General features: G+C 36.5%; 1 protein-coding gene across 4 annotated transcripts in view; it reads right to left on the reverse strand.

Annotated features, from left to right (window-relative positions):
- Positions 1-1,585: 1,585 nt before the first annotated feature.
- The window catches only part of KNDC1 (kinase non-catalytic C-lobe domain (KIND) containing 1), a 75,811-nt gene continuing 58,300 nt past the window's right edge, over positions 1,586-19,096 (reverse strand). Inside the window, exons 17-30 of one of the 4 annotated variants that reach the window (XM_014959760.1) lie at positions 17,994-18,379; positions 11,347-11,440; positions 10,341-10,438; positions 9,829-10,040; positions 8,394-8,507; positions 7,480-7,627; positions 7,038-7,217; positions 5,687-5,902; positions 5,282-5,364; positions 3,892-4,042; positions 3,339-3,461; positions 3,177-3,236; positions 2,399-2,556; positions 1,586-2,150 (exon numbers count right to left, since the gene is read on the reverse strand). In XM_014959760.1, coding sequence (XP_014815246.1) covers positions 1,919-2,150; positions 2,399-2,556; positions 3,177-3,236; positions 3,339-3,461; positions 3,892-4,042; positions 5,282-5,364; positions 5,687-5,902; positions 7,038-7,217; positions 7,480-7,627; positions 8,394-8,507; positions 9,829-10,040; positions 10,341-10,438; positions 11,347-11,440; positions 17,994-18,379 — 2,255 coding nt within the window. In that variant the 3' untranslated portion in view covers positions 1,586-1,918. Of the gene's footprint in view, positions 2,151-2,398; positions 2,557-3,176; positions 3,237-3,338; positions 3,462-3,891; positions 4,043-5,281; positions 5,365-5,686; positions 5,903-7,037; positions 7,218-7,479; positions 7,628-8,393; positions 8,508-9,828; positions 10,041-10,340; positions 10,439-11,346; positions 11,441-17,975; positions 18,380-19,096 lie in introns of all 4 variants that reach the window. The other 3 variants (XM_014959753.1, XM_014959776.1, XM_014959768.1) reach the window with 3 other exon arrangements.

Here is a 19,096-nt window from a genome sequence, read left to right on the forward strand (position 1 = left end):
CCTGTGATGTATATATTGCTGTTATTGACAAAAGAAAAGGAGAAGCTTTCCTCTTAGACATTGAAAAAACTACAATGTAACATGTGCACATGCATTTCTGTCAAACACGATAGTACAATATGCAAAATACCAGAGATGTGCACATTCCCATTTCCTACATTGTTATCCTTCTCCATCCCCAAAACGTGCCAAGACAGTTCACATCTGCTCTTCACATTTCTCAAAGCATTTTCCTTTTTCGTTTTCTAAACACAGTTCTAGCAAAAGCTTTCAGGACAGAGCTCATTTTAGCTGTTCCTTGCCCTTCCCTGCTTTTCCTCTAATATGACCATCGTTCCCTCTGACAGAAATACTTCTAACTAATTTGTAGCCTTAACATTTTGGCATTGCATAAACCTGAGTAGTTCAGCAAACTTTCTAGCAGCAGCAACACATTTCACTGCCATTTAGGAGGTTTTGTAAGTATAAGCTCTATAAATAGGTTAGCACCAAAGTTTTACAAGTTGCAGAGCCAAATTTCACACAGTTATCTTTTATTGAATGCTGCTGGAGTACTGCAATCTACAAAAGCACCCTCAGGAGCAAAAGCCATAATCAAATGTGCATACATACATACACAAATTGGCAAAGTGATTCTTGTGCCCCAACCAAAAAAAAAAAAAAAAAGAAATTGTGGACGGTCCCTGCTTTGTATCCACTTCACAGAATTAACTTTTTTGACCTCAAAGGTTTTTCAATGAAGAGGGCAAACATCTGTTTTCAGAGGTCGTAAAAGTCCAGGGGATGCATACTGCAAACTGAAAAGCACTGTCCTGGAAGAATGCACCTACTTAAAACAAAGAAGCTAGAAAAGATTAACCAGGGGGGTTTATTTTGCAGCAGTTTTTTCGGACTGATCTTTCCTGGAGCGCAGGGTGGTGGTAACCCTACTGCAGTTGGGCTGTGGCTGTTCCAGGAGAGGGCTGGGTTTCTGCTCTGGGTTGAAGTGGCTGACAACCCAGGTGTAAAACCTTCAGGTGATCTTAAAGGAGTGCCAGGGTTCTGAGAGAAACAGCACTCTCTGCATCCTTAAAAAAATACTTGATGTAAATCTAGAAGTTATACCCCAAACAAAAAAAAAAAAAAAAAGGCAATTTCACATTTACTGTTTTCACAAGGCCATGAAGTCAGAAGCAGAGTAACAAATTGGTAATATTTAGATTCAGATCTTACTTTCATTTGGAAACAGGTTAGTTCGGTGACATTAAAATTGAAACAAAAAAAGTTGCAGCGTGGCATTCCTTTCCTTCCTTAGTATACTTGAAGAAAAAGATGGCCAGTTATTTAAGTCAATTATAGTTTTCATAATATGCAACACAAAAGCAAGACACACCAACAAGAAAGGACAGTAGAGGATCTATGTCCCTGAATTATATGCATACTGTGACAGGATACAAGTGTAGTAGTTTATATACTAGTGTATATATACACAAGTGTAGTATGTTTATATAAAAATATATTCAACATTTCATGAACTATACTCTGAACTCTCTAGGCCAACTTTGCAACAGAAGCTGTATTTTCTGTATGCATTAATTTTAACTTATTTCCACAGTAGCTTTTAGATATTTGTTTGTGGACTTTTTTTTTTTTTTTACTGCTAAAGAATATTACAAATTAATAATCCATTTCATCTACACTCACTCTTTACTTTCATCTTTATTTTTATTCTTTTGATCTATCATCCAGTTGCCAGGGATGCAAATCTCACTAGTCAGCATTTTATAATTCCATGTTAAGAAATATAATTATTTCAACGTGAGATAGTATTTTAATCACTTCACTTAAGTATTTGCTTGGGAATTAGTCCAGGAGATGAAGTCAACTTAATCCAATTTTACAACTTCCACTTGGAATAGAAAAGATGAAATGTAAATAGTTACTGAAATGTTGCCTTCATTCTGCGCAGGGTGTCCTGAATTTTTCGAGAATGTTTTTCTGTTGGTATCTGATGGAAGTTGGCACAGTTGTCAGCTGCCAAGGCAGAAATGTTTGCATCTTTATAATGAGTTATTCTTTGTCTGAGATAAGACTGCAGCTTGAAATCTGGTGTATATGTATAAGGATTCTCTTGAAATGCATGAACTTGGCTCACAACTTTCGCAATATTTCTTGAAAGAGAAAAAAAGATTAGTTTGTTTTGCTGATGATTAAAAAAAAAAACAAACCAAAAAAATAAACCACAAAAACACAAATACCAAACTGAAAGAAATTCAAAGGCATTGAGCATTCTCTTCTATAGTATATGTCCCTTTAGTTAGATGTCAAAATGACTGAAACTATTCTCATTATCCCATTAGACAATATTCTATTTTAAAAAGTTAGGTGACATACATAAATACATAATTAAAACAATTACCGAAGTTTAGTCCACTTGTGCGCTCCATTTGTCATTGTGAATCCTCCAGTTTCAAGTTGTTGGACATGCATTGCCAAAACATGGGCTGATGGAATTGTTGGAAGTGTTTTGAATCTTTTCCCTTCCATCAAGCACAAACTGTCACTTTTTAAAAACACCTAGTTTGAAAATGCACAGAGAGAAATCTAATGTTAAGTATTGGGGGAGGTTTTACCAAGTTCTCCATGTGTTTAGAACTACGTATTTATTTGTTATGAATTTTAACTTTTGGCACTGAAGTTGAAGACACTATGAATTAATGTGGTGGCAAACATTTTAAAGTACACAAATGAAAAAGTAACTTTAATCAAAAGATAGTTCATACATAATTTTAAGTCACAGCTGAAATTAAATTCTAGAACTTCACTCTACAATTTGCAGTTGTATAGATCAATAGGAGAAAGCTTGTGATAAAATAAACATTTAAGATTTTTCAAGACTACAGCCACAAAACTCCTCCAGAAATAATCAGAAAAAGTGTATCTAACATCCTAGCTTGCTTTGAAATTTCTTTCTTGATTTTTAGTCACACACAGGATACATTTTTGAGAAATACTGAGATGAAAATGAATGTAAACACTTAGCTTAAGAGTCAGAAGTCTTAAATTGTATTATGAAGGAGATTTTAATTCAAAGTAATAATTATGGCTTTCATCCTGCAGAGGCACCCATTTAAGCAGATCTTGCATCTTCTCCAGCCTCAAAGAAGCATTTTTATATTAAAGACTTTATACTATACCTCAACAGCCTTGAGTTCCTCCATTATTTCAGCTACTTTTGCAGGTAAAATTTTCCAGGCCTTACAACAAAACAAAATATAGTTTTGGTTTTCACATTAACGTCCATATTGGAACAACATTATGTTAAGCAAAATAGTTACAGAACAGAGTCCCAAACTTACTGGTAACTGTCGTACAATAAGATTTTCCAAGCCTGCTAGGATTTGCATCGCAGTAGCAAAATTTCTTTGTTCATAGCAGCATTTAGCTGTAAGAAGAAATTTTGATAACAAGCTCACCTGCAGCTGAAAAAAAAAAATTAAGATGTACTATAAATATATAAAAAATATACTAAATATATATATGGTAAATCTACATAATAAAATTAAATGAAGGAAGAAAAGATGTGTTTTCTTTTGGTATTTGTTACCAAAATTGTTGACTGTGCTAACAATTACAGTAAGACAAAGGTGTCTTTTCTGGCACCAAGGTGTCCTTGTTAAAGTCTGACATTTGTTCTCCTCAGGCAATGCATTTCTTAAGTTCTATTAGGTTTTGACACCTGCTAATACAAAACATCCAAGACTCTCCTTGTGACAACAAATCAAATTGTTAACTGTCCACTCACAGGTGTATTTCCGAGTATTTCTTGCATCTTTGCTACATTGCAACTCATATACAATAACAAATAAAGAATTGTTTCATAATTAATACTATGATAAAATAATGACAAACCTTAGCTGTGTGGCACGTTACAATTTCAGCAGCAATCCAGGTGCTAATATTGTCTGCATATCTTAATAATTGTAGAAGGTACTGGTCTTGTATGCACTTCGACAGAAACAGGTTACAGACTTTAAGTGAAACTGTCTCAGTAGAAACAGATCTATGGAGAAAATGAGAAAAAAAGGTAAAAATAATTCATGCTGATTTTGGATTTTCAAATAAAATTCTGATTTGCAAAGATGCCAACTTCTAACTGTTTAAAATAATTTTGCAGTGCTTGCAGTCTTGATTTTATAATCTTTTACAAAGTACACAGCAAGCTATGTTGCTTTTTCTTCATTATAATTACCAGATAATTATATGTGATTACAAGATAAGCATATGCAGTATACATTTCTGTACATAAAGACACCGTCACCACTCGTTACTGAACAAAACAAACCATCCAATCTGACACAAAATAACAGCAAGAAATCCAAACTTATTAATAACAGCAGCCACAGAAGAAATTAAGCCTGACGCCTCGTGGCACCAGTTTCCAAAGCCTGAACCTCAAACCAGTATTTACCAGCTGATTTAGCCTCTGCCATTTAACAGCCTGTAAAAGATGAGCAGCTTCAGGTTTTCATTCGCTATCCTTAAACAAAATAGTTTCTACCGGTAGTGCAATTAACAAGTACTAATTAGAAGCTAATTGAATCCACTGAAGATGTAAGAAGTAGACCACAAGCAAATATACTTAAATCCATGTGTCTAGATGAAAACATTAATTACCATTGAGCAAGTAATGTAAATAGGTCGGTAACCACTCTATTCTTATGTATCTGTGGATACTGATACTTCATCTACCTCACAGTACAAAATGAACATCCTACAGAGAGGTTTTGGAGTCTCCATCCACATTTGGAACCCAACTGCACATGATCCCAGGCAACCTGCTCTAGCTGACCTTGCCCAAGGCAGGGTTGTTGGACTACACAATCTTGAGAGGTCTTTTCCAACCTCATCTCGTCTATGATGGTCACTGAGATTTTATATACATACACACAAGTATCATCAATTTGCTTGTTTCAGAAACTGTTACAATTTTTTTTCTGACAAGAAGAGAAACTCCGAAGCAACCACACTAACACAAGTCTTCAGAAATAGCCTGACCCACTTTAGATTTCAAAGAAATCACATTACAAATGTGATCTACCACATATGTGTATGTGCATAAGTACATATTCATACACGTGTATAAAATTTCCTGAAATTCAAAACTTGATGTAAACAGACTATCTACTCTGTCTTTAAATAGCAAGTATTTAAAATGTTTCTCTCTTCCTGGATGTACTAAAGGTGTAACTCAGTAAATTATTATGCAACAACAGAAAGGCAGCTAAAATAAACAACTTACTTTTGAACAGCCGCACATTTGTCTTTAACACCAAGTGCTCTTGAATTTAGAAAGTGTACTGGATGACATTTATGAAATACTTCCTAAACAAAAAGAGCAAGATATACCTGTTGTTAGATCTAGTAGTTCCTCTAAAATGCTCAGGGATAAAAATGACAGAGGCTCCCCCTGCCTCCCCACCACCTTCAGCAAGTTTATCAGAGGGATCACAGTCTAAGAATACAATTAGCCATTCTAAATTTTTCTGTAGAGATTTCAAGAGAAAACCAGATTATTTTAATTAAAAATCTCATAGTATGAAATAAGCTTGAAACAGGGTTGGAAAATGGATTGTTGGAGAAAGGAGGCTGGGTGTAAAGAAAATAGATATTATTTGTACTTCCAAACAAACATAATCCTTTGTACCTGTTGCAATAATGTCAGCTGACAACAAAGCTGTTGTGCACTGTATTCTATTAAGAGATATGGTCCCACTTCATCTGCTTTAGCAAAAGAGACTGGGAATTCTTCTGTAAAACTGTTATAGGATGGCTTTGGCAAAACTGATGAAATTGTGTGCAGTTGCTCTCTCTGATACTGTGCAGTTGATTCCATACCTTTAGAAAGTTTCCAGTTAAAGTTCTGTAGAAAAAAATATATGTAAAGATAAAACTTCTCTAAAGCAAACATTATGTCTCCCTTTGATTTTACTTTCTGGAATGTTTTTTAGAGAAACACCTCTGTGGATGCAAAACTTAAAGGCTAGCCCAGACACTAATGGGTTCATTCAACATTGCTATTTTAAGCTAATAAAATAAGCAGAGTTGATGAGTCTGAGCAAGAGGCTACCAGACCTCAAGCAACAATCAAAAGTTCTCTGTATTCAAGCTTGCTGCCATAAAATAGTTTATATTCTGAAGTCATGTATTTTATGTTTTACTTTTCACTGTCTCATACTATTTCTTAGAATCTTTTTTCTTAGAATCAAACAGCCCTTTCCAAAGAAAAGCCCACAGTATGCTCCAGCTTCTGGAGTTACCTTCCACTAGCACAGTATATGCATGAATCAGTGAATACAGACAAAAGTTCAGACAAAGTTTTGCTACAAGCTTTGAAGTTCTAGCAGGAAACCCCTCATTCCCCACTGTTTTCCTATATTTATAGACTTAGCAATATATATCTGCCTAATAAAAAGTACTAATGTTTGACAATGGGGAAAATGTTTCCTAGTAATGAGTCACACTCTAGCATCAAGGATGAAGAGTTCAACTCTCAAAATTTTGGTTATTTGATCTATTATTACTGAAACAGCTGACAGGGTGGAATCAAGGCTTAAGATGACTTCCCCAGATATAGCACTGTTGAGGTTTTAGATACTTTCAAAAGAAAATTTAAAATTCAGGTACATCAATTTTACTAAATGAGGATCACAGAATGATATGTGGCTGGAAGGGACTTCTGGACCAACCCCCCTGCCAGAGGAGGGTCACCCAGAGCAGGTTGCACAGGAATGTGTCCAGGAGGGTTTGAATGTCTCCAGAGATCAAGACTCCACCACCTCCCTGGGCAGCCTCTGCCAGGGCTCTGCTACCCTCGAAGTAAAGAAGTTCCTCCTCATGTTTAGGTGGAACTTATGTTCAAGTTTGTGCCCATTGCCACTTGTCCTGTCTACACCCTGTCACCAGGATGTAGACCCTAAGTTGGATACTCCAGTTTTTGTCAGAAAATAATATATGTAAATGTGGTCTATAAACTGCAGTGTGAAGAAAATACATTCCTTTCTGGAAACATCTTCTGACAGCTTTTTACATAGAGAACGTAATGTTTTTCTGTCCTCCTCGCCGTTCTCTTCACATTTGTCCATGCTGGAGCACTGATGAGCACTGCCACTTTTCCTGGCAGAAGTGTCCTCAAGCAATGACAACAAGCGCTCACCGTAGCCATTTAATGGAGCAACCTGCAAATGCAAAGCAGGTTAACAGAATATCCAACTCAATTTCCCATAAATTGTAAGCAAGACACAATATAGTTCTAAGATTCATGTCTGTCCAAAACCAGACATATTGAACATAGCCATCAAAGACAGCATTATTTTTCTTTTACTTTAATTGTAATTAGAACAGTTTTTTCTAATAACAATCTTACATATTAATATAATATAACATAATATAACATAAATTGATTTTTTTTCTTAAAGTTCTTATGAAATTTTGACTTACCTTGGAAGAAATAAATTCTTTTAGGGTACGAAAAAGATGAGCATTTGTTGCAAAGTCTACACTGTAACAGTCTTCAATCCAAGCCTGCAGGATGTAGAAACTGCGGTTACATATTTTGGTAAGTGATGAGGAAGGATCCAGGCTTGCACTGGTGAGAAGAAAAAGGCACTTATTTTACCAAAATTGATATCCAATTCCAATTTAAAAATAAGTGGTGAAAAACTCACAAGTATTATTTGATATTTGCGGGAACAAAGGGCACGGACACTGCCAAGTGATGAAGCGAAGACCTTTAATGTTTCATTTTTACAGCATCTATAGTTTCTCTCTTTTGATCTCGCGCTGTGCTCTCTGCACAGGTAGGTTGCAAGTGGATGTCCACTACATTTAAGTGTCCACGCGCTTAAACTACCAAAACATTACTTTCTATTTTTCTACCTTGCTATCTGTTGTATACCTCGCTATCTATTATTTCTGCTGCCTTGCTAGATTTCACACCACATAGATAACACCATATAAAGACATTGTTTTACTGTTCTCAAGGCTTCCTTCCCATCAGTGCAAGAACACCTGCCGAGCTCTTGCTCAGCAGCGCGTCTCCACAATTCCTCACTCCCCACAGGTATTGACTGTACAATCTTAAATTCTTACATTTCATGTCTCTAGAATCCACGGCTCTATGGAAACAAAGTCGTAGTTGTACTTACAACCTATCACTGACAACTCAGATTCAGAAGAAAAAAGAAGTAAGCACATTGTCAAACATAGCACTTTAGTTTCATTCTTGCTTGCCAAGAGTCTTACAAAAACACCAAAATTCAGTTTAAGTAGTTCTTTTCAGAAACAGCTATTTGCCATTGCGGGGTAGAAGTCAATTGTGCTTTGATCAGATTTTTCACATGAAATTACTTTACCTGGATAAACTGCTGCTGATTCTATCAAGAAGAAACTGCAAAAATTCTTCTTGTGTGCAGAAATAGCGAAATGTGTAGAGAAACTGCTGTACATAACCTTCTAAAAACGCATTTCTGTGAAGCACAAGAAAAACTTCAGACAAGCAAGAACAAAATTTCTTCTTGCATTAAAGTACAGCAATACCAAAAAAAAGTCCTCAAAATATCAAGAATTAACAAGGATTTTAAATTCTCAAGCTCTGTATAAAACCTTGATTGCTTTTTATTTTATTTTTACTCATCAAATATTGTGATTGCCAACACTGAAAACATTTTTTTTTAAAAGAGGTTTCTCTACTTGCAATTTTGTGAGGAACCACTTTGACATTTCTATTATCAAAAGTTACATTCTAAATAGCATGGAAATATATATTTAATTTTCTTTTTTTCTAACATCTCACTTATGTTGTTTTAAAAGACTTTTATTATAACAGCAGCATAAAAAGTAGATACTCTAAGCAGGATCTACTTCCTGTAGTTCTAATTAGAGCACTAGTTGCTTTAACAACAGAATAAACTTATTATATACACATTAAAAATGAGTACATTTTAATTTTTTATCTATATGCACACACTCTCAAGGTCTTAATACAGGTAAATTTTCCTGGTTTCCTGATGGCTTACAGCTAACCATGAAAGTTTGGGTTTGATGAATATGGAAGCTCTGATTCCAAAACAATTTGTTCACTTTGTGCAAAATACTAACTACAAGGATAAGTGACAGTCAGGATAAGTAACTGGGTCTCAGAGACAGGATAAATTGGGATAAGTAGGTGGAAGTTGCTCCCTCTGCAGTGGCACAAGTCTGATGGAGCCACTCAGGTGGTTTCCGTCCTTCATACTATTAAGGTTCAGGTACCTTAAAACAACGCTGCCCTCATTCAAGTTGAAGGTTCAAGGACATCTTTTCCCCTATTTAAGCCCTAAAATAAGCCTGCACCTTGGTCAGTCCCAAGGACTGGGACAATAATCTGTAAAACAGAACCTATACATTTTCACATCCAGACACAATAAGAATTATATGTTCTGAAGAATTGTTATATTGTTGGCAGTAACATAAAGCCTTGATTCCATGACAACTATCAATCAGAGCAAAACCTCAAATAAGTAAAGTATAAAAAAAAGTTTAAAGTTATTACTTTTTGGTTTAGTATCAAATGTTTCAAGTTTTACTCAAATCCAAACTTAGCAGTTTGGCTTATTTGTTAAAGTCTGCCTTTTGGCATTTCTATGTCCATTTCTGTAAACAAGTGTTCATAGAAGTAAGACTAATCTTGATAGAGGAGAATTTATGCAATGTTGAGTAACTAGGAGTTATCACAGAGACTGTTTTTTCCTGAATTAGCAACTGTGCCTCAACCTGCTCCCAATTAAGGATGTGCAAAATATACTATACCTAGAATACAAATAAGCCATTAAACCAAGTGGTGTACCAGCCTGCAGAACTCGTATTCCATTTTGATTATTACATTGGTGTTTCTCTGTGCAATAGTAAAGAAGCAACGATGACTCATCCGTAGGTGCCCCGTCCACAGTGCCAGCTCTCCCATTGTGAATAACTGTTGGCAGCACCCAGGGTTCCACACCCCACTGCTCTGCATACATGATCTGCTCAAAGACACAAAGCCATGAAAAAATAAAATGTAGGAAAATAAAGACGAAAATTCACACAAAATGCAGTCAATGCAACTTAAAGCCAATTCACATTCCATACAATTGCTTTTGATTCCCCCTTTTTAAACAATATTAGTAGAAGTTACCTTTATTTTATTAATTCTTTTAGATCCTACTTAATTTGGCACTTTGACACAAAACTTTTCACGTTTCATATACCGACTTGATCAGCCACTACACTGATGCAGTACTGAAATGACAAACGAAACACAAGCCAAATAAAGTCTGACTTGCCTGAACGTATTTCTTCACCAGCTCAAGAAACTGTACTTTTGATTTCATCTCCTGTAGCTGTCCTCTCAATTTGGGCAACATATATTTAGTTTCAGGACCTTTAGATTTAAAAAACACAGCACAAGAACATCAATGATTCTGATGTACAGAAAAAAAAAAAAAAAATCCTTAAAAAAAATGGGCCAAGGCCAATGGGATGAGGTTCAACAATGCCAAGTGCCAGGTCCTGCACTTGGGTCCATGCAGCGCTACAGGCTGGGGACAGAGTGGCTGGATCTGCCTGACAGAAAAGGACCTGGGGGTGTTGGTCGACCAAAGCCAATGGTATCCTGGCCTGGATCAGGAACAGCGTGGTGATCGTCCCCGTGCTTGGCACTGGTGAGGCCCCAACTTGAGGGCTGGGTCCAGTTTTGGACCCCACACAACAAAAAAGACATCAAGGTGCTGGAGTGGGTCCAGAGGAGGGCAACGGAGCTCGTGAGGGGTCTGGAGAGTAGGTCTGATGAGGAGAGGCTGAGGGAGCTGGGGGGGTTCAGCCTGGAGAAAAGGAGGCTGAGGGGAGACCTTCTGGCTCTCTCCAACTCCCTGAAAGGAGGGTGTAGCCAGGGGGGGTCGGTCTCTGCTCCCAAGTCACAGGCCATGGGACAAGAGGGAACGGCCTCAAGTTGCACCAGGGGAGGTTCAGATTGGAGATGAGGAAAAACGTTTACACAGAAAGGGTTCTTCAGCATTGGAACGGGCTGCCCAGGGAAGGGGTTGAGGCACCATCCCTTGGAGGGATTTAAAAGATGGGTTGATAGTGCTTAGAGACATGGTTTAGTGATGTGGGGGTTTTTTTGGTGTGTGGTGGTGTGGGGGATTTTTGTTTTGTTTTGGGTTTGTTCTTTTTTTTTTTTTTAATCAGTTATGTTGACGGTTGACTAGATGATCTTAAAGTTCCCTTCCAGCCTAGACAATTCTATGAAAATGCACCCATATCATTACTGGAAAGTTGCTGTAATCTTACCTTTGCTGCTTCTTTCTTTCTGCAATAGTTTCTGGTAAAACTTTATGGTCTTTCTGTAATTTTTCGTCTCCATCATTAGCAATTGTTCTAGTTCCTATTTAAAGAGAAAAAGGATTCTAATCAGAATGGTACGTGCAAGGTTCTAGTAGGAAACCGGTTTAAAAGAGAATTATTTTGTATAAAAAAACAACATCCAAACAGAAAAGAACATGATATTAACCAGGAAAAACTACTTTTTACACCTGTGCTTACAGGCAAGTTTCAGCAGGCATCACCTGTCCCCAGAAAAGCACTAGTTATGCCACAGCTCTGCAAGCTAAAAAGTGGAGCTGGTTTGTGTATAGTGAGACCCCACTGAAGTCTGTCTGCATCCGTTTATATAAATTTGCTTTTAGTTATAGTTACACTTATCTGGTTGTTTTCAACACTCAGAAGTCATCTAGAATTAAAAATGATGTGTTCTAAAATCAAGGTGCAGACCCCAGAAATGCTCTGACCTATAAGCAGCTGACCTATATTTGCAGCAAGAACTGAATGCTTGACTGAAAGCAATGGCTTCCAAACAAGTATAATTACATTATATTATGCAACCAGGTCAGAAGCTAGACAGGAGAGCTGCTCAATAAATAAAGGTCATATTAATTTTGAAGTTCAAGTTACATATATTTATGCATTTTATATAATTGAAAAAATACACTAAATTTCTATGAAATATATAACTTAAGCAATGGATAGAAATGAAAGTATATTAGGCTTTTCACCATAATATCAAATTTAATGTAAACATGTATATTTGTTTGCATATCAAAGGTTTCATTATTTTCTCAACCAATGAAAATAGGCCATCCAACTTGGGTTCAGCTTCTGATTTATTATGAAACAAACGTGATGTGTGTTATGTTTTATAAAAGTAGTGGCTTTTGCACTTGAGTCCTAAGTTAACCACCAGTGACCCAGTTACATGAAACAGCATTTCAAATGGAATAAGTTCACCGAACGCAGCAGATCGAACTCCCACAAGCAGAGTGATCAGAAAACACACAGCTCAGAGCTACTGTATCAAACAACAGATTGGTAAATAGGTTAGCTTTAATGGGATGGACTTACTAGAAATTAATTTGAGAAAAACCTGTCACTGTTTTTCAGAAATGCTCAAAAGGCTTAACAACATAGTTCATTAGCAGCAAGTCACAAAAGCCCTGTGGATTTTTAAAAGACTTACCACTAAATAGGCGTCATAGAGAACAGTGAAAGCACAGAAAAGCCATTGTCCACATTCTGAATTGGAAACTGCTTGCTTTTACTTAAAGGTTTGTTTTTGTTTCATCAACTGAAGTGAAACTAAGTTGATAAAGAGAATATGTACACAGAAAGGGTGGCCATTTTCTGACATTTGGAATCTGATGGACAGAAGTGGTTTGTCCCCTGAATAATTTCAGGTGAGTAGCAATCAAGTCAGTAGCAAATTCTCAGCCTATTCTATGACATTTTAGGTAGGTGTAGAATATAAACATTTTTGTTGAAGCTGTATGTTCAATTCTTCTGATCCCTCTGAAGTACATCTGATTTGTCAGGGCACTTTTCTATAGATGATCCTTTACACTAGGGAACAAAGTAATGATAGAGTGACATTGCTTACTTGGGAAAATTGCAAATTTCAATCTGTCCTCAAAGCATAGGTTTTTTACATGCTGAAGGGTCGCTCCACCAAAGGATGCGGAATACTGACAGATGGGAAAGGAAAGGAGAAAATAAATGGGAAAGTGAAAACTGGCCAGAATATGTAAAACTTGCACTAGAAACCTCCTAGTCACAACTTGGGTGCACCAAAGTTTGGTGGAGACTCTCACAAGTAACTTATGAGGTCTGGGAGATAACTGACACCTGGTGTGCGCAAAGGCTGAGGGTGAAGGCTCTGAGCTGCAAGAGAACAGATGCCAGCTTACAGGACTTTAGAAAACAAGCTTTTCTCATTGTGAGGGCAGACTTAGACATTGCCCAGAGACATGGCAGGCTTGGTAACTGCTTTCCCTTGTTGCTCTGCTGCAAGGACTGCTTTGGTTTGCCTGGACGTGCTCTGTATGAGGGTGCAAAATTAGTGGCGCCTGCTCTAAAGGTGATGTGAGACAGGGGACATATACTTGCTTGAAGACTAACTTTTCTAAATTTAGAAAAATGTAGAAAAATTTTGCTAACTTTAAGAACCTTAATGAATTATCTGATAAGCACCTACACAGTAAAGCATTTGACATTTGACACCTTCATCCGTAAATATTTTTTTTTTTATGCTATCTATTTCATATTCCTTCCAAACATAAGAGTATGTCTTACCATTTTTTTCTGAACCATAGTAGCTTGATTAATCTTATCATTCATGTAATAAATGTTTCACTTTTTGCATCTTATTAAAGCACAACTTATCTAAAGACAATTTCCAACATGTTCCAGTAGAAAAATAGAAAAGTTAATTATTTTTATGATGGAATATTTAATTTTGTCATAAATAGATGTTTCTGGCACTCAGAGGTACTCCAATTCCACATGTTTTCAAACCTACTTAAAGGTAAATGAAAAAAAATATACTGAATTGCATTTAGTTTTAGAAGATGGGTAAATAAACATTTGAATCATATGAATATTTTCATTGGAGAGATATGTGTATTAGTGAGATGTATGTGTCTCCAAAACTCTAAGTTGTGTGGCTAGACTCCCCCTCAGGACTCAGTTCCAGTTGCAGACTAGACCTGAATGGACCAAGCAGACCTATCCCTATGAAAGGGTAGTGCCACTAAGTCAGGACAAACATAGTCAAGCTCCAATGTCAAAATATCTTTAAATAGTCACTCTTTGAAGTAGCAAGTCCTAAACACCGCTTTAGCATGCTTTACTGCAGAGCTATAGAATCAGCTCAATTTTACTGCTGATTCTGCCAGAGACCTGAGGCAAAAAGTAGACTGATATAATCCTTGCTAGACAATGAAGACTTGCTTATAGCTAATCAAGGAGCTGGTTTCTGAAATAAAACTGGTTAACAGATGACTTAAACAGGGAGGGATAGGGTGGAGACAAACAGAGACCCTGCAAGAGAGGCAGAACTTCCCTCCAGCAACTCAAATAACCTTCCTGCTCAAAACAGCCACTGACAAGCCTTTAGGCTTTGTACTCCTCCTGGACTGGGTATGAGACATGCATTTTCTCCCCTAGATTTTACAGTGTGAAGTTGACTACTAGAATAATTAACTTTTTTGAATTTCTACTTTGGCAGAAAACTCATGTTAATTTTCACGTTGAGTCTATTTTATTTTCTCACTATTTTGGTTTAGACAGTGCATCAAATGTGTGCAGCCCTTACTCATTGCTTACACATTAAGAGTGTTAACACTTCATAAATGACAATAATTAATACCACATTTATTTTCTAAACAACAGGTATGCAAAGTATAACACGCATAAACACTCATATTATCAACTAAAACTATCTGAGAACACTTTGCTGTACAAATACAGCTGTTGGCTACATCTGAGTTCAACAATACATGAGGACTTATAAATACTAAATCATTATAAATTCCCTATCAACAATACCAGCAACATCCATATTGATCAAAGTGAGACATAAACTGCTTTTTGTCAGTTGCTGGTATGGAGATTAAAATTATGCTGCACACTTTCACAGTTGATTCATACTGTTTGGTTTGATGAATCAGCTAGCAAAAAGACAGTAGAAAGAAGTTGGGTAGAGATGCTCATCATCTACATGTTGATAATTGACTGTCTTCCAGCTAAGAATCATTGTCTCCTGAATGCCACAACAGCAGAAAAAAACATTTCAGTTTCGTATTTTTTCCCTTTCTTATATATATTGACCAGTTAAAACTTGTAACAGCTCATCTTGTTTCAACAATATTGCTAATAGTTTGTTTCAGAAATTGTCATGACTGATGGAATTTGGAAAACCAGCAGAATTTTAGGAAAGTTTTCTTTGCTCAGGTTAAATGTTCAAGATTGCTGCAACTGGAGCATTATGATTCTGTAAGTTTTTATTTTAAATACATTTGGAAGACGCTGGGTTTCACAGAAAGTCGGTGTTTGTAATAATGCCAGCAGAAATATTAAAGTTGTTGATGCAATGGTAGTGAAAGTAATAAAAATAGTCACGAGACCAAAGAGTGGCTGATCAACTGTCCTCTGTTGAATTTGTAGTAACAAGACACCTAAAAAGCATTTTTAATAAAAAATATGAAAGAACATTAGGACAATATTATTAAAAATATTTTTAAGATTATGTACCTGACTATTCTAGTACCCTAAGACTTTTTATATAAACAGTACAACTTTTCTTTTGCAATGCATTCAAAACATTGCTCTGCTGTACAAGAGTACTTAATCTTCAGATAACCTTCTTTGCAGAAAATGGTGGAATACAAACTGAATTTGACTTCATAATCAAAGATGACAGTTCATAATTGTATTCCTTGTTACTTGGACGCAAAGAGATCTCACAAATTAGGAAGACCACATATAAAATACCATAATTTTATTGTCTGCAAATAATTATTTTATTCCTGTTTGTCCACCTGGCCTCATAAACAGTCCAGAACACAGACATTATTTCTGCATTACTGAGACAGAATAAGATTTGAGCCTAATTTTTGTCCAGCTTTTAAGATTTCACACTAATTTTAGATAGCACAAGAAAGTTTAGTTCCCCTATCCTCAGAGTAGTATGCACCTTCTTCAGCTATTGGAATGTGCATTCTCTTGCTCTCTAAATGTATTGTTTACTAATTGCTAAATTGAACAAATTGTGCTTTGTATCAATAGTAATCTTCTGCCAGTGGAATGTACTGGGCACAAATGCAATACAATTATCTACAGAGATACCTCATGACTATTTCACCCCCCAGCCACTTGTATGGTTGGTTGGTTAGCCAGGTTTTTATGCATTATGGCAAATAGCAGCAATGTATAATAGTATGCATTATTTTCATAAGCAAAATCCAAAGCAGACTGTAAGCACCATAAATCTTGCTTCATTTTTGTTGTACGCCTGTTAAATAGGGAAAACAATTGCCAATTACTTAGAGGTAATTAATCCTTTGAATCAAACTAAATTGCTGAGTAGACTGTAAAAATCTCAAAGTAAAAAACAGCCTGTTGAAACAGAAAAATCTAGATGCTTATGAAAACTCCTCACTTGTGAAAATCTGTTCTTCAGTCAAGAATTAGTCTTTCAAGTGAGATTATGCAAGCCAATTTTTCTCTAGCTGGCATGTTTACATAGGATTAAACAGCCCTATAAGATTAGAAACAGGAATTTTTGAGTATATGTAAATTTTTGAGAATGACAGTCCTGAAAACAATTTTAATTTTTTTTAATGCATTTTTTTTTACAAATCAATAGTAGCTGAGGTTTCTCATGCTATTTTCTCCTACAGACTTAAATCTGAACATTAAGAAGCAAAAAAACAAGTAGAATATCATCAATGATTCAGGCTTTAACTTGCTTAATAACAGAAAAATAGTTATGTTTTTTACTGAAAACTGAAGTGAGGTCATAGTGCTTCACAAAAAATGAATGTAAATAGATTCATTGGGAAATAAACTGGCTACCTGGAAACAAAAATGTCTAGACTGTGTTCTCAACTGTTCAGTTCTACTATGTCATGCTCACTTAAAGCAACAAATTCGACATAGTAAGGAAATCCAGAAGAGCAGTGCAACTCCCACTTCATCTTTATTAAACATATACTTGGCAGAATCAATAAGGATACACAAACTAGACAACTAACCATTCTCAGGGACACAAAGATTCCAGGTGTCCCTATACAAATAGGTATTAATAACCAGTATTAATAACCCATTTACTTCAATTTTTCCATTCCCTTCCCATGAATCAGTTCCAACTATATGGATTTCTACAGTTTCATATATTATTATTACTCTGTGACTTTCAACTTGAAGTATTTGCAAAAATATTTACAAACTGAAGCTTGTGAGACACACAAACATAAAAATTAAGCAAATGTGATCAATATGATCTTTAAGGGAATGGAAGACCTTGCAAATCTAAACCAACCCACCTCCCTACCCAAGTTCACTCTATACCCCCAGGATGCTTATAAGGCAGAAGGCTACACTCATTATGATGACCAGCCATCTCCAAGAGAAGATATGAGCAAGTAACTGCCATTCTGATGGCAAATGGTAAGAAACTATCAGGGAATTCACTGTGACCGAGGAAAGGGGCTCAGAGCACATGACAGGAAGGACCTCTTGAGAGCCTGTGACACACGCCAGCCATGGCCATTCTGAGCTCTTTTCTATAAGATTCCCACCGAGGGGCTGGCGCATGCGGCAGAGAGTACTTTTCTGGTCAATTTCAGCAAGAGAAGATGGGTTGCAATTCAGTGGTTATCAATTTCACATCAACGTTCTTTATTTTGGAAAGCTACTCTCACCTTGATTTATTGATAAGACATCACAAATTCTAAGGATTTAAAAACACTTAAGAGTCAGTACTTAAAAGAAGAAAGGGGATTTCAACTCACTATAACACGATAAATATTATCATACTTTTAACCAGCAAGTAAAGAGGTACTTTAATGATTTTAAATCAATGTACTTACCACTTTTTTAGCACCTACATTTTGTGACTCACTGGGTTTCTGCTCTCCAAGTTTCTTCATGTAACCATGAACTTCTGAATCAAAACATTCAGCTCCATAAAATGCACTGCTCCAACCAGGACTACAGCCATGAAATTCAGGTAGACTGGGAGACACAAGGTAGCTGTTTCCAGCTATCTTTATCACGGTCTCTTCCTCTGGCTCTATAGTTTCTTCTGCAAGGCCTGGACCAATACAACAGCCGTTGCCTTGTAAACATTGTCCCTCTTTCTCTATAGGGATAGCATTCCGCAGCCTCAATTCCTTTTTGAAATTATCCAAAGGTGACTCATCAAAATCCATTTCAGCTAATGATGCATTTATCATAGGCTCAGCCTTCCCACCAAAGGCTGCTTCCCCTTCTCCTAAAGAGGGTGTAGGGAGTGGGAAAGAAAGAATGGTCATTTGCTGCCATGCATGCTTTGTTGAACTTAAACACCACACATACAAAATGCAGTTATGAGAATACCCATGTGCTCTAACAATGGTGTTAGATGCTTATTTTGGCTCTGTGCTTCCTTTTTCTCAACTACACATTGTAAAATGATGAAGGTTGAAGACATTTCAGAACTATTAAGCAATAGTTCAGCAATACATTTCTGAAAATTACAAAATACTTTCTGCGCATACACAACACGCATTTAAACAAAGCAAGTACAGAAGCTTTCAAACAAAAGCTAAATGTCAGACCAGTGCATGCTTTAGTAAAAAGCTTAGCTCTTGAGGCTTTTTCCATCCGTAAGTCTTTAAGTCTTTATTCCATACATGGAGGGCAGGAATACTTGATACAGCCAAAGGAGACATACATCTTAAATGTTCTACTCCTGCAGGACTCACTCCCTTGAGCTATGACAGGACCTCGCTGCAGTTATAACGGCCACTACCAACCTTAAGGGACTGAGGCGACAGCCGAAGGTTGGTATGATACTGACAGGAGTTTTTACGCCTGCCAGAAGTCTCCCTTTTCACTTGAGCAATCCTTCAAGGCTTAGATGTGCTACCTTGGAGTCAGACAGACCTAAATTACTGGTGCAAAGAAATCACATACCCCATGGGACAGTCTGGCTCTACATCTGCAATAA

The sequence above is a fragment of the Calidris pugnax genome, unplaced genomic scaffold (assembly GCF_001431845.1).
Source record: "Calidris pugnax isolate Ruff unplaced genomic scaffold, ASM143184v1 scaffold4, whole genome shotgun sequence".
Taxonomy (NCBI): Eukaryota; Metazoa; Chordata; class Aves; order Charadriiformes; family Scolopacidae; genus Calidris; species Calidris pugnax.